Source organism: Oryctolagus cuniculus, chromosome X, assembly GCF_051225735.1.
Source record: "Oryctolagus cuniculus isolate XC-2025 breed Fujian yellow rabbit chromosome X, ASM5122573v1, whole genome shotgun sequence".
In the NCBI taxonomy this organism is placed as follows: domain Eukaryota; kingdom Metazoa; phylum Chordata; class Mammalia; order Lagomorpha; family Leporidae; genus Oryctolagus; species Oryctolagus cuniculus.
This window is the reverse complement of record NC_142888.1, coordinates 563,364-591,009: the sequence shown is the minus strand read 5'-3', so window position 1 is coordinate 591,009 and position 27,646 is coordinate 563,364. Positions and strand designations below refer to the sequence as shown.

General features: G+C 41.4%; 1 protein-coding gene and 1 long non-coding RNA gene across 12 annotated transcripts in view; one reads left to right on the top strand and one right to left on the bottom strand.

Moving 5' to 3' along the window:
• Positions 1-27,646, top strand: part of LOC127484913 (uncharacterized) — a 226,740-nt gene that overhangs the window by 83,420 nt on the left and 115,674 nt on the right. For 5 of the 6 annotated variants that reach the window (XR_016228347.1, XR_016228344.1, XR_007912138.3 and 2 more), the window contains one exon: positions 11,309-11,379. This is a non-coding gene — a long non-coding RNA (uncharacterized LOC127484913). Of the gene's footprint in view, positions 1-11,308; positions 11,380-16,463; positions 16,652-27,646 lie in introns of those variants that run through there. The other variant, XR_016228346.1, reaches the window with a different exon arrangement.
• Positions 13,940-27,646, bottom strand: part of GLRA2 (glycine receptor alpha 2) — a 202,383-nt gene continuing 188,676 nt past the window's right edge. For all 6 annotated transcript variants that reach the window (XM_089324791.1, XM_002719913.6, XM_051827600.3 and 3 more), the window contains one exon: positions 13,940-15,474. In XM_089324791.1, coding sequence (XP_089180917.1) covers positions 15,196-15,474 — 279 coding nt within the window. In that variant the 3' untranslated portion in view covers positions 13,940-15,195. The remainder of the gene's footprint in view (positions 15,475-27,646) is intronic.

The window sequence follows — 27,646 nt, the reverse complement described above, 5'->3', positions numbered from 1 at the left end:
ACAGAGAGGCAGAGGCAGAGAGAGATAGAGGGAGAGCTGTCTTCCATCCGCTGGTTCACTCCCCAGTTGGCCACAACAGCCGGAGCTGTGCTGATCCGCAGCCAGGAGCCAGGAGCTTCTTCTGGGTCTCCCATGTGGGTGCAGGTGCCCAAGCACTTGGGCCATCTTCCACTGCTTTCCCAGGCCATAGCAGAGAGCTGGAATGGATGTGGAGCAGCCGGGACTTGCACTGGTGCCCATAGGGGATGCCGGCACTGCAGGTGGCGGCTTTACCTGCTAAGTCACAGCGCCGGCCCCTACATTTGGGATTCTTTAGTCTAGATCTAAAGAATCAGTAATTTATAGAAATCAATAACTTTTCAGTAGTTTCTTTGACATTGGCTTTTTGTGGGCAAAATGTTATATACCAGTTCCCAAAGCTTTTTTTAAAATTTTTTAAATTAAAAAAAAAATTTTTTTTTTGATGGGCAGAGTGGACAGTTAGAGAGAGAGAGAGAGAGAGACAGAGAGACAGAGAAAGGTCTTCCTTTGCTGTTGGTTCACCCTCCAACGGCCGCCGCGGCCAGCGCTCTGCAGCCAGGAGCCAGGTGCTTCTCCTGGTCTCCCATGCGGGTGCAGGGCCCAAGCACTTGAGCCATCCTCCACTGCACCCCCTGGCCACAGCAGAGAGCTGGCCTGGAAGAGGGGCAACCGGGACAGAATCCGGCACCCCAACTGGGACTAGAACCCGGTGTGCCGGCGCCACAAGGCGGAGGATTAGCCTAGTGAGCCGCGGCGCTGGCCCAGTTCCCAAAGCTTTATTCCCTGTTGCGGGGCTGTGATGCACAGCTGTGGAGATTAAATACTACATAACCATATCTGACAGCCCATATGGACATATAATGGAAGATCCAAATCCCACAAGGTCAAGGTGAAAGTTCCTGTACATTCTAAGCAGAAGTCTGAGTCCTACATCTACAGTTTAAGCCTTTCTTCTTTCTGCTCTAAGAATGTGAAACTCACAAGTCTCTGAAATTTTGGTGCCTGTCATCTCTTCCTCCCCATCCATTTACCTTTTTTTTTTTTTAAAAAAAAGATTCATTTATTTATTGGAAAGTCAGAGTTACACAGAGAGAGGAGAGGCAGAGAGAGAGAAAGATCTTCCATCCACTGGTTTACTCCTCAAATGGCTGCAATAGCGAGGGCTGGTCCACGCCAAAACCAGGAGCCAGGAGCTTCATCTGGATCTCTGATATGGGTGGCAGGGGCACCTCAAATTGGATCGTCTTCTGCTGCTTTCCCCAGGCCATTAGCAGGGAGCTGGATCAGAAATGGAGCAGCCAGGACTCAAACCACTGCCATATGGGATGCTGGCGTTGCAGGCCACTACTTTACATGCTATACCACAATGCCAACTCCTCCAATTACTTTTTTTTAATTTATATGACAGATAGAGTTAGATAGTGAGGGAGAGAGACAGAGAGAAAGGTCTTCCTTCCATTGGTTCACCCCCAAAATGGCCGCCATGGCCGGAGCTGCTCCGATATGCAGCCAGGAGCCAGGAGCTTCTTCCTGGTCTTCCACACGGGTGCAGGGCCCAAGCACTTGGGCCATCCTCCACTGCCTTTCCGGGCCACAGCAGAGAGCTGGACTGGAAGAGGAGCCATTGGGACTAGAACCCAGCGCGCCCATACGGGATGCTGTTGCTGCAGATGGAGGATTAACCAAGTGAGCCATGGCGCCGGCCCCTTCTAATTACTTTAAATGCAAAAAAGTACTATGTATTAAAAATCAACCAGAAACCCAAAACCAAATAAAACTCAATGTCCATTTGTAAAAAAACTGTCATAGCACCAAGTAAACGCTTAAAACATTAGTTTGTTGACACCAATTAATATGGTTGTTAACAAGCAATAGCTTTGTCTGCAGTCCTTTTGTGGTGCAAGCAACATGCTGGCCACAAATCCCCTCTGTTGACACTTAAAAATACCTATATGTGGGACAGGCATGTGGTGCAGTGGTTACGTTTGTGGCTTTCGGCACCGGTGTTCCATGTTACAGCGCTTGGCTGGAGTCCAGGCTGTCCGCTTCCAGTCCAGGTTCCTGCTATTGTGCACCCTGGGAGGCAGCAGGTGATGGCTCAAGTACTTAGACCTCTGCCGTCCTTGTGAGAGACCTACATTATAAGTCCCGGTTTCCTCATTTCTGCCTGGCCTGGCCCTGGCTGTTACGGGCCGTTGAGAATGGAAGATCTCTATCCATCTGCCTCTCTGTCTCTGTGCCTTTCAAACAAAATGGAAAATAAATAAATAAAAGTTAAAAAAAAATCTATGTGTACTTCTGATTCATCTAAACCTGATTAGTCCTAAATGCCAATTATATTTGGAGTGAAACTGAAATGTTTCCTGTTTTTTTTTTTGTTTAAAAGTTTGTATTGATTTTTTTAAAGCATAAATGTAATTTTAAAAATATAACCCTCATTCTACTGAGAAAAAAAAACCACTTAAGTGAAGTTTGAATATTAAAAACCAGGAGGCAGTCTCCTGGGGAAACATTAACCAAGGCTGCCACATTCTATGTGGTACACCCATGTTACTTTTAGTGTTAATCGTGTTGGTATTGCAAAATGTGATTTATATCTGCGGGCAAGCCCTCTCCAAAGCTCTGCACGCTGGATGTACTCAGACTTCAAGAACATTGCAGAGCCACAGGCTTGCCCTGGAGGGCAGTGTTCAAAAACATCCCCTGATGCTGGAAAGTAAGGGAGAACCAAGCACAGCACCACATCCAATTCTGGACAGTAGGCATCTCCCACAAAGGAGGGAGAGAAGGAGGAGGCAGCAAAACACCTGCAAAGCCCGAGTCAGATGCACCTGCTATTTCCGGGGAAAGGCTGAGAGAGGCCAGGACGAGTGCCTAGTGACCCCTTCCACGTGTAAAGAAATACTTCAGTTGGGGAGTCTTGGCTCCCTCCCCCCGCCCCAAACACCCACAAACTCTGTAATGTAAGTTCCAACACTTCACCGCATGAATTTCACAAACCTTGAAAATCAGGTGCTGCTATCTTTACTGCCGTTACAAATGGGGAAATGGAGAATTTCAGAGATTAAGCAACACATCAAAGGAATAGGAACAGACAGGAAGACAAAGTGATACTTTGAGACTCAAACATAGATATGCCTGATGCTAAAGCCTGAGGTGTTTTTTTTTTTAAGGATTTCTTTATTTATTTGAAAGGCAGAATTACAGAGAGAGACAGACAGACAGACAGACAGAGAGAATATCAATCTTCCATCTGTTGGTGTACTCCTCAAATGGCCAGAATGGCAGGGGCTTGGGCCAGGTTGAAGTCAGGAGCCAGGAACTCCATCAGGGTCTCCCCCATGGGTGACAAGGACAGAAGCATCTGAGCCATCTGCTGCTGCTTTCTCAGGTGCATTAGCAAGGAGTTGGATCAGAAGTGGAGCAGCCAGGCCTTAGGTATGGGATGCCGATGTCATAGGCGGTGGCTTGACCTGCTGTGCCACAATGCCGGCACTAAAGTCTGTGTTTTTAATGACAGAGCAATACTACCTTACCATTTTGGGTTCTCTTCTTAACTCTCAGCTGTAACTGGAAGTGGAATGCTGCTGAAGTTTTAGCTAGTACGATGATGAATTTCAATGGATTTTAACGAGAAATAATTTTTAGCCAAGCTTCTAGGATCTATTTTGCTTCTGTCTTTGTCCAGGATGGACATTCTTCTCCTTTGTTCAAATGATGTTCAGTATTAGATGGAGCTCGGCAGGTTTCAACAAGAATGTTTAATTTCAAAACATTCACGATTACCCAGCAGCATCTCCCTCTGATCTCTGTAGCCAGAATTACGTGCTGAACTCCAAAGCCAACCTTGCCCCCACCCTCACCCCACATGAAAGTTCTTAATGACAACCCACAACTTGGAAGAATCTGAGCCAGGCACGCGACTTCACCCTTTCTTCCCTGCTTTAGTCTCTAGCCTCATTTCTCTCTCCCTTTCCCGAATGACCAGATCCAGCCATTTGAAACCATCCACAGCTCGCATAGTTTCCCTGAGGGAGGATATGGAATGCTGGATTGAATGAATAATTTAGTGGAAACATAACCCTAGACTCAGGGGTCCGCAAAGACCTCAAACACAGTGACACCTTGCCCCTGCCCCCGATAGCACCGAGGGCTCCCTATGCCTTCCTGCTGAGTTGTTTTTAGGGCTGTTTCTTAAAAATCCAGAGTGTCTAGTCGTTAGCATCAAGGCTTCCATTGGGTTTGGAGACAGCCAGAGCCTCCAGGCAAATTTTGGGTGAACTGACTGAAAGGAAAAGTGGCTGGGGAGGGTTTAAGTGAGAGGCCAGTAGATTGAGGCGGCTCCAGCGCTCTGGGTTCCTACACAAGCCACTGAAACAGCCCAGAGCAAATGGCCACCTCCTAGGAAAGGAAGCTTCAGTGTAGCCAATCGGAATCTGCTAACTGATCTCTGTCCAGGGCCTCTTAGGCTGCTATTCCACTTTGACCGATCAAACATTTTCCTTGTCTTGCTTCCGCCAACACCTTATAAAAGTTTTTGCCTTGTTCTCCTTGGGTGGAGCTCAAACTGCTTATGGTTTGGTGCTGCCTGATTCCTGAATGTGTACTCGCAGAAACTCTTTAAAATTGCAATGTGCCTAAGTTTATCTTTGACCAGGAAGGATAGCTAGAACGTTTAAGAGCCTTGTCCTCAATGGGACTAGAGAGGAAAGAATTCCAGTCAGCTTGACTTTGCTGTTAGTCCCGAGGGTTGGGGTCTTCCTGCCCCTGCAGCACCCCCTTCCCTCGGCAGGCAGGATGGTTGGAGTGAGGCCACAGTAGGGGATTTGCAGCCTGGTGGTGCCTTGCCACATCATTAGCAGTTTGTTAAATTGGTTCCCAAAGCCACTGAGAACATTATCTGGTAAGAGAGCACCAGGTGGACACACCTTGGGTGTTACCTAAAGAGATAGCTCCTGGACCCCTCTAACAGGGCATTTTTGCCTGCCTCCTTGTGTGCTGTTCCGATACTTTGCAGTCTGCAGATCCTGACGTGTGAGCCCATTTCAATGACACCAGAGAGCAAAAATGAAAAACGTTTTTTAAAAAGCTCGATTCATCCAAGGCTTCCCTGAGATCAATACAATAATTACATTTTAGACCCTCCAGGTATTAATTTTCTGCTTTCAGAAAAGCAATTCCATCTTCTGAGCATGATCTCTTAGAAATCCTCCTGCCTCTCCTTGGCTGTTTAATTTTTGCCCCGGGGGAGGGAGGGCAAGCCTTTTCTTTTTCACCTTCTTTGCTCCTATAGCCTTTCTCTCTTTTAAATGGGATGTTCACTGATGCTCTAAAAAGATTATGCATGGAGAAAGGGCTGATGGGAAAATATTTTCTATTGACAGCTTGAATAAAGGCTGTATTTCATGCTTTTTGGTCCTATTTGGTTTCATTATTTGATTTAATAAATACTGTGTTTGTTGCCTAAAAATAATATGAATGATCTTTGTTGAGTGTTGCTATGGGCTAGTTGCTCGACCTCAGTTACCTAATTTAGCTAGCACTTGACCTTGGTTACCTAATTTGAATTTCGTTAGAACCCTGTGAGGGGATAGAGATCTGGAGAGAGACAGACCTGCAGAGAAAATGAGCCTATGTGAGGACAGAGGCAGAAGTTGGAGGAATGCAACTGCAAGCCAACAAGCTGAGAAGAGGCAAAGCAGGATTCTTTCTAGAACTTTCAGTGGTAGCCTGGCACTGCCAGCACCTTGATTTCATGCTCCTGGCCCCAGAACTGTAAGAGAATAAATTCCCATTGTTTTAAACCACTCCGTTTGTGGTAATTTGTTACATTAGCCCCCGGAAAAATAATACAAAGCCCTTGAGATTTCATAAGATAGTAGGAGAAGTGGACGAGGAAATGAATAATTAACAAGGATAGGCTCTACAAAGAATACATGTACAAAATGTTATCTAGAAATCTTAGGAGTATAACTGGTGCAGAGGGGAGAGTACTAGCATCTATTCCATCATGATAATTTCTTTTATTGAAGAAGCGATAGACCGTGGTGACTAAGAGCATGGGTCTTGCAGAGAGATGGCCTGCGTTTCAATCTTGGCTGTGACATGAGCCATGTGCCCTTGGCAAATTACTTAACCTCCCTCTGCCCAGTGTCCTCATCCCTGGCATAGTTTTCAGATACCTTTGGTATTCGTGCTTTCATTTAATTCTTAAGACAGCCTCGAAAGGTGGGCAGGTGGGATAAATATCATCATCCTTATTTTGCGAACATTCCCTAGAATCACACAGTTGGTACCTGCAGCAGGACCCGCCCACCTCCGTGACAGTGGACAAGTCCTTTCCCTGTGCTGTGTTTCAGTTTCCTTGTCCACAAAATGATGTTGACGGTGATGGTGTTTATTAGGTACTGGAGTCCTACTCCATGCTAGGCCTGATGGGAAGCCATCATTCTTCCCCATTTTACAGGAGAATAAACTGAAGCTTGAAGAGAACTGGCCCAAGGCTGCCATCCCCATGCTCCCAGTTGATTTGCTGGAACATCCTTGCAAGCAAGTTGGAAACTGTACTGGTGCTGCATGGATGTTAATTCCATATGGCAAAAGTCCTCCTAAGAACTTCCCCCCCCGGTCCTGGTTATGCCAACTTAAACCTTTTCAGCATTTAAACCAGAAAATTGTTCCTTTCTATATTAGGACAAGCTGTGAAAGTAAAAAGCCAAAGAAGTTTGTTCAGACCGTCTCTAGACAAAGTTTTCTCATTTTCAACCAGCCTCTGTGATATTTAGGTGATGGTTTGAAATTGCTGTGGTTACACTAGATCACATAGGAATAGACTCAGTTTATAGGTGAGAGGTCCTGAATGGCTTCATTAGGGAAATAAAATATTAGTAATTAAAGGCAAGTGGAAAGGGAAATGCAAACTAATATGTATTCAGTTACCCATTAAATGGCAGGTACTAATCAATTTAATCCTCAACTACAATTGAATGAGGTGGATATCATCATGTTTTACATTACCTTTAGTTTTGGGGCATTAAAGCATCAACCAAGTACATTTTACAAAAATGAGACAGAGGGAGAATTTGAACTTAGATGTCACTTCACAAACTCTACCTTTACAACCATGCCACCTGCCTTCCAGCATAATGAGTAAATAATCACAGGAAGGAATCCTAACTTAGAGTGGAGAAACTGCCCTTTCCAACTTCTTTCCAATGGATAGAAGTTCATGGAAGATGTTGGAAAGGAATCAGGATGGAATTTAAGGATTTTGGTTCTGAGCCCAAGGTGTGATAACTCTCTGGGCCTCGGCCTCTTTAGGGTATGATATTCATAGTCAGTTGGTAGTATTACACTTGAATTGCATTTGTCTGTCAGAAAAATTACCTGAGACTTGGAATTATGCAAAAAGGATTTATAGGTGCTTTTCAGTCAGTGCTGGTCTTGACATTGTATTATCTGAGCTATTTAACTGTTCTGCAGAGGTAGACATGGACTTGTAGAATTTTGTCCTGTAGAAATGTAAAGAATTTCAGTGCAAAGAATAGTTCACCCCCAAGTTTTCTGTTTCTGACCCTGTTGGACACCAGCTAGTTGTGTATCTAACCTGGGAAACTTATAACAAACACCCTTTTATTCTCAAATGTTCTTTGGACTGATTTAACACTGTATAGTTTTTTCATCAATTGATAAGCAAAACACAATTTTTGACTTGCCTTAAATTTATATATGATGAGGGTCATGCTCTTATCCTTTTGAAAACTATGCTTTAAGAGAATTTAGATAGAAAGTTTCAAGTCTCTAACCTTCTCTGGGATCTCCGCCTCTGCTTCCTCCAGGTGATGCTTGTTGCAGATCATTGAACAGCAAGTTGAGCCTGCTGCCTGGATCTGTGGGCCTCTCAGCAGGGAAAGAAGAGGGGCATTGTACCAGAGGGGTGATCGATCCTGACTGTTAAGGGGCAGTGGAGCTGCCACTACAGAGTGGGGCATAGAGAAATGTGTTTAGAATGCAGGAATGCAGGAGATCTCCTGCAGTGCCTCTTAGAACTTCCACACTGTAGGGGCCCGTGTCTTGTGATAAAAGTCAGTGGGAAATTATAGCGCCTCAGTTCAGGCAGGACTGCTAACGTCCCACACCCTGAAAGATCTGGAGCATTAGGGATTTGTAGAATAAACATTGTAAAATACTAATCTAGTACAAGTCCTCCATTGTTGCATACTTAAGTTTCCACAGCAATTTTTATCTAACTGGGTAGCATTAAGTTCCTTAGTTCCACATCTAAGCCTGCCTTGTATATATTCAATTAACTCTATACCGTATTAACTATTCAAATATCTGTTGAACAATTACTGTATTGATTAAACACCTACTAAGTGCCAGGCACAGATGTAGATCCCAATGAACTAGTTTCTACTTTCTCTCCTGAAGCTGTCGTGTGTGTACGTGTGTGTGACAGAGAGAGCAAGCGAGAGAGGGAGAGAGAGAAATATATAAGAACATCAATTGTCAGAAAGTGAAAAATACTATAAAAATATGACAGAAATGGGAAATAGTATAATGGTTGGAGAGTGCAAACTATATACAAGGTGGTCAGTGATGGCTTCCCTGATACGAAGGTCTGATGTAAATGAGTAAGCCCTTTGTGTATCTAGACAATGTGTTGTCTACAGGCCACATCTGGTCTGCTGCCTGTTTTTGGAAATAAACTTTTACTGGAGCACATCAGCAGCCATTTGCTTATTTGCTGTCTTTGTCTGTTTTTGCATCACGCTAGCAGAGTTGAGTAGTCGCAATAGAGACTGTATGGCCTGCAAAGCCTAAACTATTTCCTATCTGGCCCTTTTCAGAAAAAAGTTAAACAGCTCCTGCTCTAGGGGAAGAGGACAGCGCAACAAGCACAAATACCCAGTGGTAGGAGTGGCCGGGAAGGTGGTCACCTACGAGCCTGGAGGTGGAGGGAACAGGAGGGCATGGTAGGACAGCAGGCAGATCATGTGACCACAGCAAGGCGTCTGGAGAGCCACTGAGAGGTCAAAGCAGAGTGACAGGGTCTGGTTTATGCCTTTAATGGGATTTTGGGCCACGATCCTCCCTTTATCTCTTTTCCCTTCTTCATTATTCTGCCTCTAAATCTTTCTGCTCAAGAATCAGGGGTAGTTTAAGACATGGCTGTGTACTGAATTGGATGAACTCTTGGTTAGTTCTGGTCCTTGTACATGAAGAGTCTCCTTGCCATTGCCTCCATCTTTGTAAGGACCTGCATCAGGACTAAGCAGGCTGTCCATTCCATCAGCAGCCCTGGGCCCTACCATCAGAAAGCCAGTGCCGTGCACATTGCACAAACAGCACTTGAGAGCTTTGCTCTCCTCTTTAAAGAGACATTCACATATTTGTGAATCATTTCTGTCAAAATGAGAAAGTATTCTCCAAAGGCTAGGTCGTATTCTAAAAATAGTAGATGCCCACTGTCATCAGCTTAGGGGAATTAAATTGCTCATTATTTTATTTTATTTTATTTTATTTTATTTTACTTTATTTTATTTTATTTATTTTCCTTTTCCCAGAAACCTTTTATTTAAGGAATATAAACTTCATACGCTTCATAATTATAACTTTAGGAACATGGTGATTCTTCCCATCATACCCACCCTCCCACCCACTTTCCCACCCCTCTTCCTCCTCCCTCTCCTATTCCTAACTCGTACTTTTTAAGATCTATTTTCAATTAACTTTATATACATATGATTAACTCTATGATAAGTAAGGAGCTCAACAAATAGTATGGAAAAAAAAAAAACCTGTTCCTCAACAGTCGAGACAAGGGGTATTCATAGTCGATGCTTCTCAAAGTGTCAATTTCACTTCTGTATATATAATAGAGCACCTTTTATGTGCTCTATTAGTTATAGAGGTCAGGGAGAATATACAGTATTTGTCCTTTTTGGGACTGGCTTATTTCACTAAGTATGATGTTTTCCAGTTTCCTCCATTTTATTGCAAATGACCAGATTTCGTGTGTGTGTGTGTGTGTGTGTGTGTTTACTGTTGTGAATTAATCATTATTTTATTTTTTTTAAAGATCTATATATTATTTACCTGAAAGTCAGAGTTACACACACACACACAGAGAGAGAGAGAAAGAGAGAGAGAGAGAGAAAATGAATTGTCCACGTGCTGGTTCACTCCCCAGATGGCCGCAACGGCCAGAGCTGCGCCAATCCGAAGCCAGGAGCCAGGAGCTTCTTCTTGGTCTCCCATGTGGGTGTCCTTGGGCCTGGGCCATACTCCACTGCCCTCCCAGGCCACAGCAGAGAACCAGATAGGAACTGGAGCAGCCAGGACTTGAACAGGCGCCCACATGGGATGCTGGCACTGCAGGCGGCGGCTTTACCCGCTATGCCACAGTGCTGGCCCCCAAGAATTAATCATTATTTTAAAAATGTATTTGCACCGGAGTAGAATATGCATCTTTTCTTGTATGGAAATGTGTGACAAAACGAATTTGTTTTCCCGTCTTAAAAAAATGGAAATAAACACTTTTTAAATTGAAATTTTTTGGTCTTTTTTTTAACCCTGGTATCTTTTCAGCCATTTGGCCAAATAAGATATTGAGGCTCTTTGAAGATACTCTTCATGCTGTATGTAAAATTTTGAGCTATTTCTCCCACACATTTTCAACAGAAATATTTTGTATACCTCCTGTCCAATTTATTTTTTCTTCCTGAGGATATATCAGCGCTACAATGACTTACTTTCCAAGCTTTTCTGTCCTCAGCTAATAAGGATGTAGGAAAGTGTATGGTCTGAGCAGTTAAGGAACAAATTATGCTGGATGTTCAGTCTCCAATGTGATAGTTGATTTGGGGCATTTAATTCACGGGGCTTTTGTTTATTGACTGATCAAGGGGTGGATACTGACCTTTTGTGGCCTGGTCATCTTGGACAACTGTCAGAATCAAATGCTGTTGTGGACATTAAAACGTGCTGATATTTTGATGTGCTTTATGAGTCTGAAATTTTGGTGTTATCTTTAGTTCTACTTTGTGATCTATGAAAAATGTGTGTGTATTTCTTGAATCATTCAGATTATATTTAAAGGATGAAAAAAAGCCCACCCACACTGGTGAAAAAAGAAAAAAACTAAAGTAGAGGTTGAAAGATGAAAAAAGAATATCTGGCAGACTTAGGATTTGGATTCATCCCACAAATGTGACTTTAGACTTAAACTAGGAAACGCATAAAATCCTAAAAAAGTTCTGAAGAGATTTTTTTTTTTCTTTTTCAGAGCTGTGAATCCTATGACATGGAATTTTGTGCTGTGTTTTGATTGGCACCTTCACATTTGATATTAATGGGGTAAGTGAAATGTAAAATGATATTCATTTAATCTTTATTGGAAATGTTGCTTTCAGGATTTGGCAGTTCTGTGCAGTGGCATAGATGAGGAGCTTAATGCTAATACTGTCTGGAAGGGTTTTTAAAAATCGACAGCCAGTCTGGTTCGTAACATCTGTTCAGGGCCAAGATATTTGAGAATGTCATCAAATATCTTGAGTTATTCTAATATTTTCTTAAAACCAAGTGGTAGGAATTGAAAAATGTTTAAAAGTCCCCCAGTAATCCATCATCTGAAAACTGGTGACAGTAGGTGTTGACCTCGTGTGTTTTCTGGGTTGGGGAGAACTCAGGTAACTTTGTCAACAGACACAGCATATCCTTCACTGAGATAGTAACAATATCCATTAGGCACTCAAGGTTTGGTAGGCCTTGTGTAGAACCCAAGGAAACATAACCACCTTCTTCCAGAAGCTTCCAATCTAATGAAAATGGGTAATAAGTTCTTTTCATTTAGAGCCATGATTTCACTCTTGAGCTATTTTTTCTTCAAATATTATCGAGAAGGTGTCGCTCCCCCTCTTCGTGGAGGAACGACACAGGACCCTGCGCTGTTCTTTTGTCTGCTCGGCCCTCCCCGGGTTTGCTGCTGGTTCTTCCCGGGTTGGCTACCAATCCTTCCACCTCCGTGGAAGGGCGGTTCCCCCTGCCACTTTCCCCACTTCCGCGGGGGAGTGGCACATCGCCGGCCGGCTCTCTCGGGGGCTGCACAGGTGTTCCTTCAGATAGATGTTCCTGGTGCATGTTGTCTCTCTCCTCCTTTATAGTCCTCTTCCACCAATCCCAACTCTGCTACCCACACGCCGAGTACGCTGCTCTCCTCCAATCAGGAGCAGGTCCTACAGTTTATTGGTTGAACTGGAGGCAGCTGTGTAGAAGCTGTTTCCTCCTCTCCCAGCGCCATATTGTGGGAGAGCAGATGCATAAAATAAGTCTTAATTCGAGTAACAGTCTAGTCCCAGTTGCTCCCCACAGAAGGAAATATGTTCCAAAGAAAATTCGTAATAACATTATAGGTTTTCATTGAAGTATATTGTATTCAAAATATTTTCCCTGAGATTTTTGTCTTATTTATGTAACTCAAATGGGTGCACTTATGAGTTATTTCCACTGAATGTGGCCTAGAACTAGAGAAAAGTCAAGAAGCTCTCTTGCCATCAAAGGTGACTTTGTCTATGTCTTGAAGTGAATCTGTTTTCAATTTTCTAATTGAACTAATGGGAACTGTACTTTCCAAGATAAAACATGACCATCTAGCTAAGGATTTTCAACTCAAACTGCCATTTGACCCTCGTGCTATATGCAGCATTAGGGTTTTTCCAAGGATACCTATGCGGTCACATCCATCTTTGAGGGCATCTTATCCTTAATTTTGCTTTTTTGCAGTGAAAGGACAAATATTTCACCTTATTTGTTTGAAAAGGAATGAGCAATGAAATAGAAATATTATTTTAGTAATGATGCAAAAAGCATAACATTAAATTTGCCAAGGCTATACATTATGAAACTTCTTGCCCAGAGGATAACCAATACTACTTGTAATACTAATTTTATTATATCTGGCAATTATTGAGAATTTACTACATGTCACATCATGCTAATGGCTTTACTTGCAGTTTTTCCAGGGAATCTTCTGGGAAAAAAAAATCTATGAAACAAGAGCTATTGAGACATCATGTAACTTACCTAAGATTACATTGTGTTTTTTTTTTGAGTTTATTGATATCACTTTATTAATCAAGGAAAATATTGCATATAAAGGAAATCCTAGAAAATACATAACTGACATATTTGGGGATATAAATTTATAGTAGTTTTCTATTGTTTGCTGAATTTTCAGGGAAAACTGGAGTATTCTAATTGAAGTATATAACCACAGAGCCAGCCTCATAGAAGTTGTGAACCAAATAAGGTTTTTCTTGGGCTTTCCTCCACACTAAGATTACATTGTTGACAGGTGACTGAGCTACTGTCTCCAAAATTCATACCTGTAGCCACTCTCCAATATTCATCTCTATGGAAATTATTCAATATTAAAATAGGTTTAGAAGGCCATAAATATAAACTTGAGTGCACGTCATCCTAAGAATGAAGGATGACTTTGCTCAAGGAAAATCTACAAGAGTTAAGATGAGTTATTTGTACTTCAGTGAGGTTCTCAGAATTTTTCTTTCATCACGGAAATTCTATTCTTAACGCAATCAGGATGGGGAGCTAGAAATTTTGTTTCACCTTAAGATTTTACAGTTCTTCAGTGCTCTTGGAACTTGTCCATGTCTCATTTGAGTACCCATTGTTAGACTTGGCTCACAATGGCTAATAATGCTCCTGTTTCCCTACTTCTACAACTCAAATAAGACATTTTTTTCCTTTTTTGCATGAGTATGCTGTAAATATTAATGACATAATAGCTATAGCAATGCTTTAAGCTTATGAGGAAGAGTAGATACAAAAATTCAAATTATTGTTGTCATACAAAGGATTTATACTTTAGTGGGAAATGGAGACTCTAGAGAAGACGTTGTGGCACACTTAGCTTTATTGAAATTGAACAAATGCTTTTTTTAAAATAACCCCTTTTACAGCACATGTAAAATTTAATTATATCCTTATATTTTTACAGGTTGTCTTTTATCTGAGTAAGCAAAAATACGTATTTTTTTTCTTACTTAAAACATGTAGCCAGGATTCAAACCACGTAGCTCTGGTACCAAAAAGGCAACGGGTTATGAAAATCACAGTACAATTTTAAAATTCTTTAAGTTAGTCAAGGATATTTAAAACGATATTCACTTTGACTGACAGTAGAAATCATGAGTCAGTTGACATTAGGACTAGTAGTTACATCTACAGTGAAAGCAGAAATGGTAAGTTCAAGCTAATTGGAGCTACATCGTTCAGGACACACCATCTCCATAAATACTGTGGCTGAGTGGCTGCAATGGCTGAGTCACGCTTGGGCACTTAAAGTCACACATAAATATAGCCAAAGCGGGAAAGAAAAAGTGCACTAAGTTGAATCTAAAATAAAATGGGCATTTATCTTTAAGAGAGTACACTATCAAATCAATTACACAATACACAATTTAAACCCCAAAATTACATCTAGGAAAGAAAAATAATATTAAAATGCACACCTACATTGACAGTAAAGTAGAAATCTGTTCTTTGACATTGGTGTTCATTTGTTGTTGTTGTTGTTTTCTGGATAGGTAGAAAGAATTTACAACCCACAAAAGGATTTCTTAGGTGAAACGCTAATTACAGACATTGTAAAGAACGTAGCTCAGGAGGCTTGTTTTAAAAACGAGGCAGCATTTTCCTGAAAAAGTTTGGTCCTCGACTCACTATAGACTAGTTGCTATGGTCTGATGGTAGCCATTTTACTGTGTGTGTGTGTGTGTGTGTGTGTGTGTGAAGCTAACTTCTCAGTACCAGAAGTAGTCAAAACCAAACCAAACCAAAAGGCAGACAGCCCTTGAGAACTTGAGCCTGCATGTCATGTCGGATTGATGTGTCATCTGAAGGAAGAATGCTAAAGACTATGGAAGGGAATTAGGTTGAAGTGATTCTGCAATGCCTTGATTCTGTGCACTTTTCTTCATTGCCTGCATAACTTGTCTTTTGTCATGTAGGTGCCAGGGACTCCCTCCCCCATACTCCCCCCTCCCCCCTCCCTTAATCTTCTCCTCTGTCAAGGTGATAGAATGACAATTTCACTGTGTATTTACAAGCACAACACTTAAGCGAGAAGGTCCCAGGGTCTGTAGGGCACATCTATTTCTTGTGGACATCTTCATGCCGAATGATCTTGTATGTGATCCAGTAAAAGATGTTGAAAATGAGGAAGGCCAGTGGGAAGGCAGCTCGGGATATCGTGTCAATCCTTTTTGCCCGGTCTACAAACTTCTTCTTGATGGCATCTGCATCTTTGGGGGGCTGTGGTAGCGGGTTGGCAGGTGTGGCCTTGACGGCTGTTCCATCTTTCACTTGGAGGCAGTGGCCCATCCCATAACCGCTGAAATTGAAACGGCTTTCACGAGTAACATCCTCTTCCTGTGAGAGTCAAGAGAGAGGAAGCACAGATTGGTTGTCAGTCAACTTAGATTGAAGATGCTTAAAATTCTTCAGAAGTAGAAGAATAAATCACAGTTAGCTGGTGGTGTGGGAGGCTTTTGGAGTGGGGAGCTCGCTTTCAAGTTCAACTCAATTATTCATAGAACAGATATAGTTCATTGACTTTTCAGATGGAGAAATTAAGGTTAAGAATAATTACTTTGTGATCATTTTTCATTAATTAACCAACAGAAACACCTACATTATATTCAGTGCAGACTTTCCCCAAATCTAATTTATTAATCCACAGATTAGAATAGATGGTTTTAAAGCCAGTTCTCCAAGTCCCAATATTACATTATGTATCTATGAGGAAGACCATTTGATCATGCATTCATTCAAGAAATATTTACTGAGCCTTTGCCATGTGCCTGGCCCTGAGTTAGAAACTTTGAGTACCATGGGCCAATCGCAGCCCAATTCCTCCATACTCAACACTGGCTTTCATGCAAACTCTGAGATGAATCTTTTAAATGTATACCTGTTTCACCTTCAAAACTCTCATTCACCCCAGTTGTCTAGCAAAGATTCAATATACATTATTTAGTTTGAATATTTACACTATGGCTAATTGTTCCAGTGTCGATTTCTAACATAGATTCCCTTTGTTTAGTTAATCATTTCTATTCTGTATTTAAGCACGTGACATTTTAGCCAATGTCAGTGATATTTTGTTGACTATTTTGACATGAATTAGATACAAAAATTTTAATATTATATTTTTTCCTCACTGTAAAGAACAAATAGCCTTAGAGACAGATGTATGGGATCTGGGTGTATGACTGGGTCAAGGGAAGGGTCAAATGGTGGGGTTGCAAAAGTGGGGTTGAGGGGCCAGCGCTGTGGTGTAGTGAGTAAACCACTGCCTGTACTGTTGGCATCCCATACGGGCGCCGGTCTGAGCCCTGGATGCTCCACTTCCTATCCAGCTCGCTGCTAAAGTGCCTAGGAAAGCACTGGAAGATGGTCCAAGTCCTTGGGCCCCTGCACCCGTGTGGGAGACCTGGAATCGGCTCCTGGCTCCTGGCTTCGGATTGTTGCAGCTCTTGCTGTTGCAGCCTTCTGGGGAGTGAACCAGTGGATGGAAGACCTCTCTTTCTCTTTGCCTCTGCCTCTCTGTATCTCTGCTTTTCAAACAAATAAATGAATCTTTTTTAACAAAAAGAAAAAGAGAGGCTGTTGCTGTGGTACAGCGGGTTAAAGCCCTGGCCTGGGGTGCCGGTATCCTGTATGGGCACCGGTTCTAGTCCCAGCTGCTCCTCTTCCCATCTGGCTCTTTGCTGTGGCCTGGGAAAGCGGTGGAGGATGGCCTGGGGTCCTTGGGCCCCTGCACCCATGTGGGAGACCTGGAGGGGGCTCCTGGCTCCTGGCTTCAGATAGGCACCGCTCCAGCTGTTGCGGCCAATTGGGGAGTGAACCATCGGATGGAAGACCCTCTCTCTCCCTCTCTCTGCCTCTACTCTCTCTGTGTAACTCTGACTTTCAAATAAATAAATAAATCTTTTTAAAAAAAGGAAAAACAATAATAAATTTTAGGCCTTCAGCTTATTAAATAAACACTAAAAAATGTGAGATTGAAATGACCTGCTTAAATAAAAATCTCACTCCAGATAGCCATCAGTTGAATCATGCTACTAGATTACTGCCACCCACAATACTATGCAGCCCCTTTGAGTCACCAGAGATTGTGTTGTATCTTACCGGATAATCACAGTGGTTATGCTTCCCAAAAGATGAGGAAACTTGGTGTTGTCTGTCAGCAGTGTTCACTGCATGTCACTATGCTTTCAACCACATAGAAAAGGCATATTGAAGGACCTTTGGTATAATGTGAATGAGAGCCCAACCATAACCCAAATGGCATGGTGAAGAGGTTACAGATTCTGTGTTGAAATGAGTCTTCTGAGGTTTGTAGGAGATTCTGATAGGTAAGGAAGGCAACAACTATTTCAGTTGATTATGCTTCATTAAGGGTACGATGGGAATGGCAGGGTCTGTGGTTCAAAGAGAAGTACGTGGGCTTCAGAATGCTTAGTTTAGACTGGAGCATATGTGCTCAGCTGCAGCACCTGGAAGGGAGGACACACTGGCTTCCATGTGGCTCTCTCAGCCAGATGGGTACACAGGTGCCACTCTGCTCTAGAGGAGGAACAAGCACCTTGAAAATGAGCTGGAGTTCAATAGAGTCCTTGAGGCCCTTGGTTTATCATTGCCTGCTGTAATACAATACCTTGGGTGAGGCCAACCAGAAACATGACTGAATATGGTATTGTAACCTGACAATGAGTTGGAATTTGAACTGAAGACATAGTAAACATGAATAATTGTCGAACATTCTAGGTTAGCCTTTGTCATGGATATCTCATCTCTAGGATAACCAGGCTGTAAAACAGAAGACTTGTTTACTTGATGTATTACGTTATTTTTTAAAGATTTATTTATTTTAATTTTAAAGGCAGAGAGACAGAGAGGGACACACACACACACACACACACACACATATCTTCCATTCTCTAGTTCACTCCCTAAATGGCCCCCAACAACCAGGTCTGGGTCAGGCTGAATCCAGGAGCCAGAAACTCTATCCTGATCTCCCACATGGGTGGCAGGGGCCCAAGAGCTTGGGACTTCTTTCTCTGCCTTCCTAGGCACATCTTCAGGAAGCTGGTTTGGAAGCACAGCAACTGGGACTCAAACTGGCACTCTGATATGGGATTGCAGCATTGCAGTTGGTGGCTTAATCCACTGGGACACAATGCCAGCCTTGTATTAACAGTTTTTTTTAAAAAAGATTTATTTATTTGAAAGGTAGAGTTACAGAGAGGCAGAGGCAGAGAGTGACAGAGGGAGGTCTTCCATCTGCTGGTTCACTCTCCAGATGGCCACAACGGCCAGAGTTGTGCCAATCTGAAGCCAGGAGCCAGGAGCTTCCTCCAGGTCTCCCCCATGGGTCCAGGGGCCCTAGCACTTGGGCCATCCTCCACTGCTTTCCCAGGCCATAGCAGAGAGCTAGATCAGAAATGGAGCAGCTAGGACTCGAACTGGCGCCAATATAGGATGCTGCCACTGCAGGCGCCAGCCTCACTTGCTATGCCACAGCACTGGCACTGAATAATTTTTACTGGGGCCAGTGCTATGGCATAGTGGGCTAAACCTCTGCCTGCTTCTCTAGCATCCCATATCGGCACTGGCTCTAGTCCTGGCTGCTCCTCTTCTGATCCAGCTCTCTCCTATGGCCTGGGCAAGCAGTGGAGGATGGCCCAAGTGCTTGGGCCCCTGCACCTGCCTGGGAGATCCAGAGGCTGCTCCTGGCTCCTGGCTTTGAATTGGCCCAGCTCCGTCCATTGCAGCCATCTTGGGAGTGAACCAGTGGATGGAAGACCCTTCTCTCTGCCTCCCCCCACTCTGTCTGTAACTCTACCTCTCAAATAAAGTTTTGCACATTTTCTTTTTTATTACATTTTTACATTTACTTTTTAAGATTGAACATTTTTTTACATTTTGCCATATTCTCTTCATATGTAGTTATATCCATACACATACATAGTTATATCTTGAAAACAGGGATATAAGAAGCCATAAAGTGTGGAATTCTTTACAATGATCATAGAGTGAGTAAATAAGGATATATTGTCATGTGGATGGTATAATTCAATGAAAGCAATATTTTAACCAACTACATACCAAATAATATAATATCCACACAATTTTTTATACTGTATAGATTAACCTCTGTGTAGGGAAAACGTGATCTTTGTAAGTCTGGCTTATTTCACTTAGTGTAAAGATATTCAGATATGTCAGTTTTATTGCGAAGGTATTTCATTGTTTATGGCCAAATAATATTCTGCCATTTATATATAACACATTTTCTTTATCCAGTCATCAGCTGATGGGCATTGAGGTTGACTCTTTTTGCTATTTTTTATTGAGCTGCTATAAAAATGGTAATGCAGATATCTTTTTCATATGTTGATTTCACCTCTATTGCATATATTCCCAGAAGAGGGAAAGTTAGGTCATATGGTGGCTCCTTTTTTAGTTTTTTGAGCAATCTGTTTTACATAATGTTTGTATTTAATTCCTAAAAATGGTATATTAAGGCCCCATTTTCACACTATGATGCTGTCATTTATTATTATTGTTGTTATTATTATTATAGTGATTCAAACTGGAGTGAGATAATACCTCACTCTGGTTTTTATTTTCATGTCCCTGATGGTTAGTAATCTGAGCACTTTTCTTCATGTGTTTGTTGGCCGTTTTTTTTTTTTTTTTTTTTTGCAAAATGTCTATTCATATCCTTTGCTCACTTTTTTCCCTCCCCAGAAACTTTTTAATTAAGGAATACAAACTTCATACACTTCATAATTACAACTTTAGGAACATGGTGATTCTTCCCACCATACCCACCCTCCCACTCACTCTCCTACACCTTTTCCTTCTCCCTCTCCTAGTCCTATTCTTATTTTTTACTAAGATCTATTTTCACTTAACTTTATACACACATGATTAACTCTATGTTAAGTAAAAAGTTCAACAAATAGTATGAAAAAAAAATTGTTCCTCAACAGTCGAGACAAGGGCTGTTCAAAGGCATTGCTTCTCAAAGTGTCAATTTCACTTCTATAGATTATCTTTTAAGTGCTCTATTAGTTATCACAGGTTATACACACATTAATAAAAATAGCTTAATGTATCTAGTGCTACCAATACAAGGCATTCATTGTAACCTTTATTTAGCCAATTTATATTATGAAAATGAGGACAAAGCTTTTATAAAAACTATAAAACTACTACTTTATAAAGTCACCCAATATTTTTATATAGGATTATCTCCTGCAAGTTAGCTCAAAGCACTTTGTCTCATTTCTGAACAAAATGTAGTAAGAGATTTTTCATTCCAAAGTTTATTGTCGAGTGTTGAGTCACTGACAAGCAGTGGGCTAGGTGCTGAGACCTAGTTAATGCTGTTGGGCAAGGGCTCTACCTGCATGGAATGTTCTGGATCTGGTGAAAGAGGCTGACCTAAAGGATGCTGGCAAAGAAAAGTCAGCTGGATGTCTGAGTGCGTCCGCAGCTCAACTATATAAACTCAACAGTGGAAACTTAAGTTGGACTAAGATTCAAAAATTAATTCTATTTGCTTTAAAATGTGAATGAGAGATGAATGTTTGGTATCATGTTTGGTTAAGACACCATTTGGGACACTCACATTCTATATGGAAGTTCCTGGCTTCCAATCCTCACTCTCCTGGCTCTGCTTTTGATTCTAGTTCCCTTCCTGCTAATGCAGACCAAGGGAGGCAGCAGGTGGTGGCTCAAGTTGTGTGATCCCCACCACCCATGGGAAAACCTGGACCGAATTGCAGCCTTTTTACTTTGTTCAGTCCAGCCCCAGTGTAGTGGGCATTTGCAGAGTAAATCAGCAGATTGGAGCTCTCTGTGTGTTTTTTTTCTTTCTCTGTTTCTCAAATATATTTTTTAAAAATAAGTAAAATAAAAATTTTTAAAATGTGAAGGATAAACTTTATATATGTAAAAGTTTCAAATAAGTGAAGTTTTTCAAAATGTAGTATAAACAGATATATCCATCATTATAAAATCATGATAACCATCTGAAGACTTATTCAGTACTTGCCAAGAAAAGAAACACACAGGTGACAGGAGGAGGGGAATTGCTTGTCACATGGGGTGTAGGTAGTCTTGGACTTGTCATTCTTGCTAATTGATTCTTAGATCTCAACCAGCATGTGAGTGAAATGGAAATGGCGCCTTTTGGTTTAGTAATGAGAAATCCAGACTGGAATTTGATACTTGGGTCCCAGGCCTAGCTCCAAAGATTATAAGCTGTGTTGACTTTAGGTAAGCTACTTACTATATTTTTCTAACATCTCAGGGACCTCATGTCAAAAATGTCAAGTCTATACTAGAGCTATGGATCTCGGCTTTGGCTTCTGGGGAAGTTTACAAATACAGTTATATATGTCTGCTACCCCTCTCAGCCCTGTCCACAGCAATTCAATTAGAATCTCTAGGGATAAGAATTTAGGATCTGTGTTTTAAAAAATCCAGCATTCTATTGTGAACGGTTGGAAATCAGTGGCTTAAGTGAGTTCTAGAGTCCATCTCTAAAATGCACAACCTGTGCCACACTATCAAGTCTAAAAGTACTTTTCAAATGGAAATAACCCCTTAAAAAACATTTCCCTTATCTTCCTAAACTTACTGTGCAGTTTTCCTTTCCTTATCAATAGAATCTTGCAAATTACTCTTCACCTCTATAAACATTTAGAAACTCGTGATCGAGCATATAGTTCACTGCCTGAGTGAGATAAGATTCTTTTGAATTCTCAAGCCCCTAGAAAAATAGAAAGGGTAGTTAGCTAGGAGCCTGTTGTTAGCATGTTAAGGCCGAGGGAAACCGAAATATACACATCCTTGGTTCTTTTCAGACTGACTCATTCATTTAATTTCTGCACTCTTTCCCCACATACTGTGAATGGACGGCTAAAGAGATTAACTCATTCAATTAACAGAGCTAGACTAGAAAGATGCCCGGATAGAATATCATTATGTTTTGCATTGTCATGCAAACGTGGGTTCTTAATAAACATTTGCTGAATAATGAACACAGTAGAATTTTAAGAGGTTTTTTCCTTATGCTTGAAAATATGCATTCATTCAACAGGATTTGAGTTAGGCTTCTGAGTATAGTTACAGCTAATTAAATCCATTCTTTAAACTTCACCACCACAAAAATAAATCTGTTGTAGATAAAAATTATTCATTTAATTTTAATACGCAAGAGATATGAGTTCTAGTTTAAGGGTCTTCTTATTTACCATTATGACTCATCCAATGCCTTTTAAATATAGAACTTTAAATTATCCACATCAAAGGATATGGTTTTGATTCAGAAAACATAACTGCAACCAATTTGAGGTTTTTTGTGTGCTATAATGAATGACTAATTGCCTTGCCTCTCTAGCAGGTTCAGAATAAAATGTCATGGTAATATGGCTACATTCCTATATGAGAGCAAAATGGAGATGAGCTTGAGTCATGGATAAGCTGAAGCTAAAAGAAAGAACAATCTGTGGGCACAGCTTAGTTGATTGAGCATATTCACAAGGAGAGTCAGCTTCTCCCATAAGGAAAGAATTTTACACATATATTCTCTATTTATTTTAGCAAGTTAATTATATCTGCAGGTCCACTATCTCAAGTAACTGAATAGTAAACACCTCTAGCTGACTCTGTTTTGCTTATTCACTGGTTAGTTAAATTCCCACAGAAAAGAAGTCACCCGGTCCCAAGTTTCAATACATGTGATTTCTATACCCCATTTTGATAACATATCCTTAAATCCTGTCTGCTGTCTGAAGCTCTGCCATGCCACTACGTAATTATTTATATTAGGCATCACTTTTACTTATAAACTTGATACCCTTATCTTATATCTGGAATAACTCTTGTTATTGATGTGAAATTGGATCTAAAGTTCACCAGAATTGCACTGTAGTGAATTATAAGCAAATGCTTTTGATATGATTATAAGAACAGTGCTTATAAAATAAAAGATTTTAGTGCACTCTGTATTTCTGATTTTTCTCCTTCTGCCTCAGGGAGGAGGACTCCTAAACACTGGGGGTAGGGGAAAATTCTTTCCATTGCATCTCTCACCTAGATTCTTTGATTGGACTGTGTCCCTTCTTTTGGAACAAGAAACTGCTCAGTTGGAACTTAAGGTTGTAGTGAACTTCAATCAATGCAAGGGCATAATGGAGTCTCTAGCACTCCTTAGGAAACAGAGAGAGTGCAAACCCAGTGGGTTTTGAATGAAAAAGTCCCCCAGGCAAATGATGGTTAGATGATGCTGAATTGTAGATGTGGAGATTTCTACTACCTGGATGTGGGGAAGAGGAATGGCTTTGAGAAACTCTCCTTAATTCTTTGGGCTTCAATTTCCTCCTCCCTGTCATAGGGACTCAGGAATAGATGGGAATAATAAGTAGATATCATTTATTGATTATGAATGATGGACCATGCACTGAAACTACAGTCAGTCCTGTCAGCAAACCAATCCTGCAAGTCATGTATTTCTTGGGGCAACAAAGGCCAAGAGAAGTCTTGTGGCTTCCCAAAATTATATTGCCAATAAATGTTGAAGCTGAGACTCAAATCCAGGTCTGTCTAATTCCAAAAACTCTAAAAAACTCTGATTTGTGTGAATTTTTCCCCCAAACTCTAAATCGTTTCCATTCAAGATTATGGATGAAGAGTCTGCCTGAGATTTGAAGAATGAAGTTGAAACAGAGTAAAACAAATATAGCCCTTGTTGCTTAATGACATGTGGTGAATGAATTAAAACTGTCATAGTGTAATTTTTGGCAGATTGTGAAAGGCAATTTTTCCACCAGAAAATCATATCAACAGATTATCTCTTTTTAATGCAGGGTATTGTTGTCATAGTTTGGAAGAAAATTCTGGGATTCATTTCTTGAGTATTTGCATTTATCCCTGTTTTAAACAAATGAGCCTATTGTGTGTCAGGGATGTGGTGAAGCTACAGCAGAGACTAGGAAAACAAAAGTGTGCTTTTTTGTTTCTATTCTAACGGGGAAAACAGTAACTAGTACAAAAATTATAGGCCAGCGCTGCGGCTCACTAGGCTAATCCTCCGCCTTGCGGCGCCGGCACACTGGGTTCTAGTCCCGGTTGGGATGCCGGATTCTGTCCCGGTTGCCCCTCTTCCAGGCCAGCTCTCTGCTGTGGCCTGGGAGTGCAGTGGAGGATGTCCCAAGTGCTTGGGCCCTGCACCCCATGGGAGACCAGGAGAAGCACCTGGCTCCTGCCATCAGATTAGCGTGGTGTGCCAGCCGTGGCGGCCATCCGAGAGTGAACCAACGGCAAAGGAAGACCTTTCTCTCTGTCTCTCTCTCTCACTGTCCACTCTGCCTGTCAAAAAATAAAAAAAATAAAAATAAATTATATATACACATTACCCTTAACACACACACACACACACACACAGGAACAGAGTTCGAAGAAAAGCAGTGCAAGTAAGGGACTTAGGAAGAGTAACAAGTTTGAGTGTTCCACAGCACAGTTGAGTGACTATAGTTTACAATAATGGATTATATACAATGTATAAAACTGAAAGAGAGGTTGATAGGCTTCAAACTTAAAAAAAATGAAAAGGCTAGTTGATTTGATCAGTTTACCTTGTGTATATGTGTTGAAATATTGCACTGTGCCCCACAACAATGGACAATTAGTACATGCTAATACAAAATTAAAAACAAAAATGATTAATGGGTGTTTTAGATTGAGTGGTCTGAAAAGGCCCAATTCAATGCCAGGCACTCATTACACCATGCAGTGGACCTCTGGTGGATAGCAAAATAGACCAAATTCTTGCCCTCAAGCATTTGTAAACTTGAAGACAAACATTAATAAAATATTACATGTATCAATAATTACCAACTATAATAAGAGCTCTGGTGGAAAATTTTAGTGTGGTCTAATGTGGCAGATATGCATTTACCCTGAAGGAAGTGATATTTAATTAGAGATCTGGAAAATGAGAAGCATTAAATAGGTGAAGGCAGGATTGGGAGATGTCTAAGATTGGAAGGTTTGCTGGACTTGAGGTGCAATAGAATGGTACCTGGAATGCTGTGGCAAAGTGGGGTGAGGAGAGGTTTCAGAAATCACCCAGGGCTGAAATCATAAACCTTGGTGCCCATTTCGAGCTCTATTTTAATAACTATGAAAAGTCACTGTAAGCTGTTAATGGAGATTGCATGACTTAGGTTAGTATGTCAAAATAAATCACTTTTTTACAATGTGGATAAAAGCAGATATGGATCCAGGAAGATTAGCTACAAAGCTACAGGAGTGGTCAAGATGAATTATGAGAATGATCTGGATGGCGGGGGTGGGGTGGTGTAGATAGAGAGCAACTGCCAACTTCAGACACAGAAAGACAATCACGGCTGGCGCCGTGGCTCAATAGACTAATCCTCCACCTGCGGCGCCGGCACACTGGGTTCTAGTCCCGGTCGGGGCGCTGGATTCTGTCCCGGTTGCCCCTCTTCCAGGCCAGCTCTCTGCTGTGGCCCGGGAGTGCAGTGGAGGATGGCCCAGGTCCTTGGGCCCTGCACCCCATGGGAGACCAGGAGAAGCACCTGGCTCCTGGCTTTGGATCAGTGCGATGCGCTGGCTGCAGCGCGCCAGTGGCGGCGGCCATTGGAGGCTGAACCAATGGAAAAAGGAAGACCTTTCTCTCTGTCTCTCTCTCTCACTGTCCACTCTGCCTGTCAAAAAATAAAAAATAAAAATAAAATAAAAAAAAAGGACAATCACTAGGTCTCAGAGGCAGATTGGAAGTTGTCAAGGTTAACACAGCTTAAACAGCTCGAGGTATTGTAGTGCCATTCAGTGAGAGAGAAGACATCAAAAGAGGATCATATTAGGTTGGGAGAAGATAAAGTTGTGATGAAAGTTGCCTTGAGATATTCAAATGGAGACATGGGGTAGATGATTGCATGGGCAGTCTTAAACTCAGAGGTGAGAGCTCTGCTGGAGGTAATAGACTTCATTATAGGTTTAACTTATAACTGACACTCAACTGTTTGCAAGACATGAAAATACTGAGGGTGACTTATGCTAAAAATCACTGGTTAGCTAAGTTAATTAAAATTCTTCCTTTAACTACTTCTCAAGTTCTTCCCAGACATAGTAATGCAAGTTTTGGATTTAGGCTAAATCCTTGTTTTGCTACTGAAGATAAAATGAAATAGTATCATTCTGTAGTCCAGTGGGATATAGTCAAACAAGCTTCCTGGGATAGCTATAGTTAGGGTCTTCTGGTGAGATCCACACTTACCTTGACACCTTCTGCACGGCTCAGCTTCAGGGATGGGCATACTATGGAACTGCACGGGACCCAGTGCCTAGAAGGATCCTGTGCTTGGTTTAATGCTAACCTGTAGCTACATTTAAATTCACATCGAAAGAGGACCCTCGTTTTAATTTTACTCTGGGTCCCACAAATTATAACACCATTCCTGCCTTCTGCTACGGTGGAATTGATCTCATTGGCCCACTGTTTCCATTACCAGGCTTCGTTTCTCATTTCTCTGCTGGCTCCTCCCAAGCTCCTGGGTATGACATTTAAGAACCCCCATGTCCTATGCTGTACCTCCTTCTATCATGATTCATGACCCTCGACTTTGTTCAACTGTTTTCCTCTGCATAGTTCTCTTTTCACCTGGTGCGCTCCTTCATGACCTCCAGACACAACTCTTGATATCTACCCATTCAGATTGCCTTCTCCTAAGCCCTGATCCTGGGTCCTGACTTTCTGTTTAGCTCTTGTAGCAACTAGTCTGTGTCTCCACAAAAGAACCTATACATGATAGTAAAATAATATCTTTACATGTCAGCCTCTTTCAGTAGCCTTCAAATGAAGAGGTCCAGTCTCACATATCTTGATATCCTCAGTACCTAGAACAACACTCAGTAGAACCATTCTACCTTGAATACATATAAAGTAAATGCTTATTAAATAAATTATGGAAAAGTCCTTTGTAATCTGAAAAATCATCTCCTTGCTTATTTATTCTGTAGCTTATTTTGACATACTGGATTTATATAACACTAGGGCATACCTAAACTCAACGATGTCACTCAAAAACTGAGGTATTCGTGATCTATATTTGAAACAGTGCTCATTATTAGTTTTTGGCTCCAGTGTTGAGCTGGTGAAAATCCAGCTACTGTGAAAATTAGATCTACCCTATCAACGATCTGAGAAGAAAATGCATATTTCTTTACAAAGAAAGTTAATGGAATAGAGAAACACTCCAGAACATGAAGAAATGTTTTTTCTGCTTTTGCATCTATTTACAAATCAAAATAATAGACATATGGGTAATTGAAAAATCACTGTGCATGAGGAACCTTCAAAACGTTTGTGGAAAATGTAATTAAAAGGTAAATGGACTTTGGTGCAGAAACACTAATTTAATGATAAGGATTGAATGTGCCCCTTTGAGAATTATTGAGCACCTGTTGCTAGCATCACATGAGCAGATGCCATGTG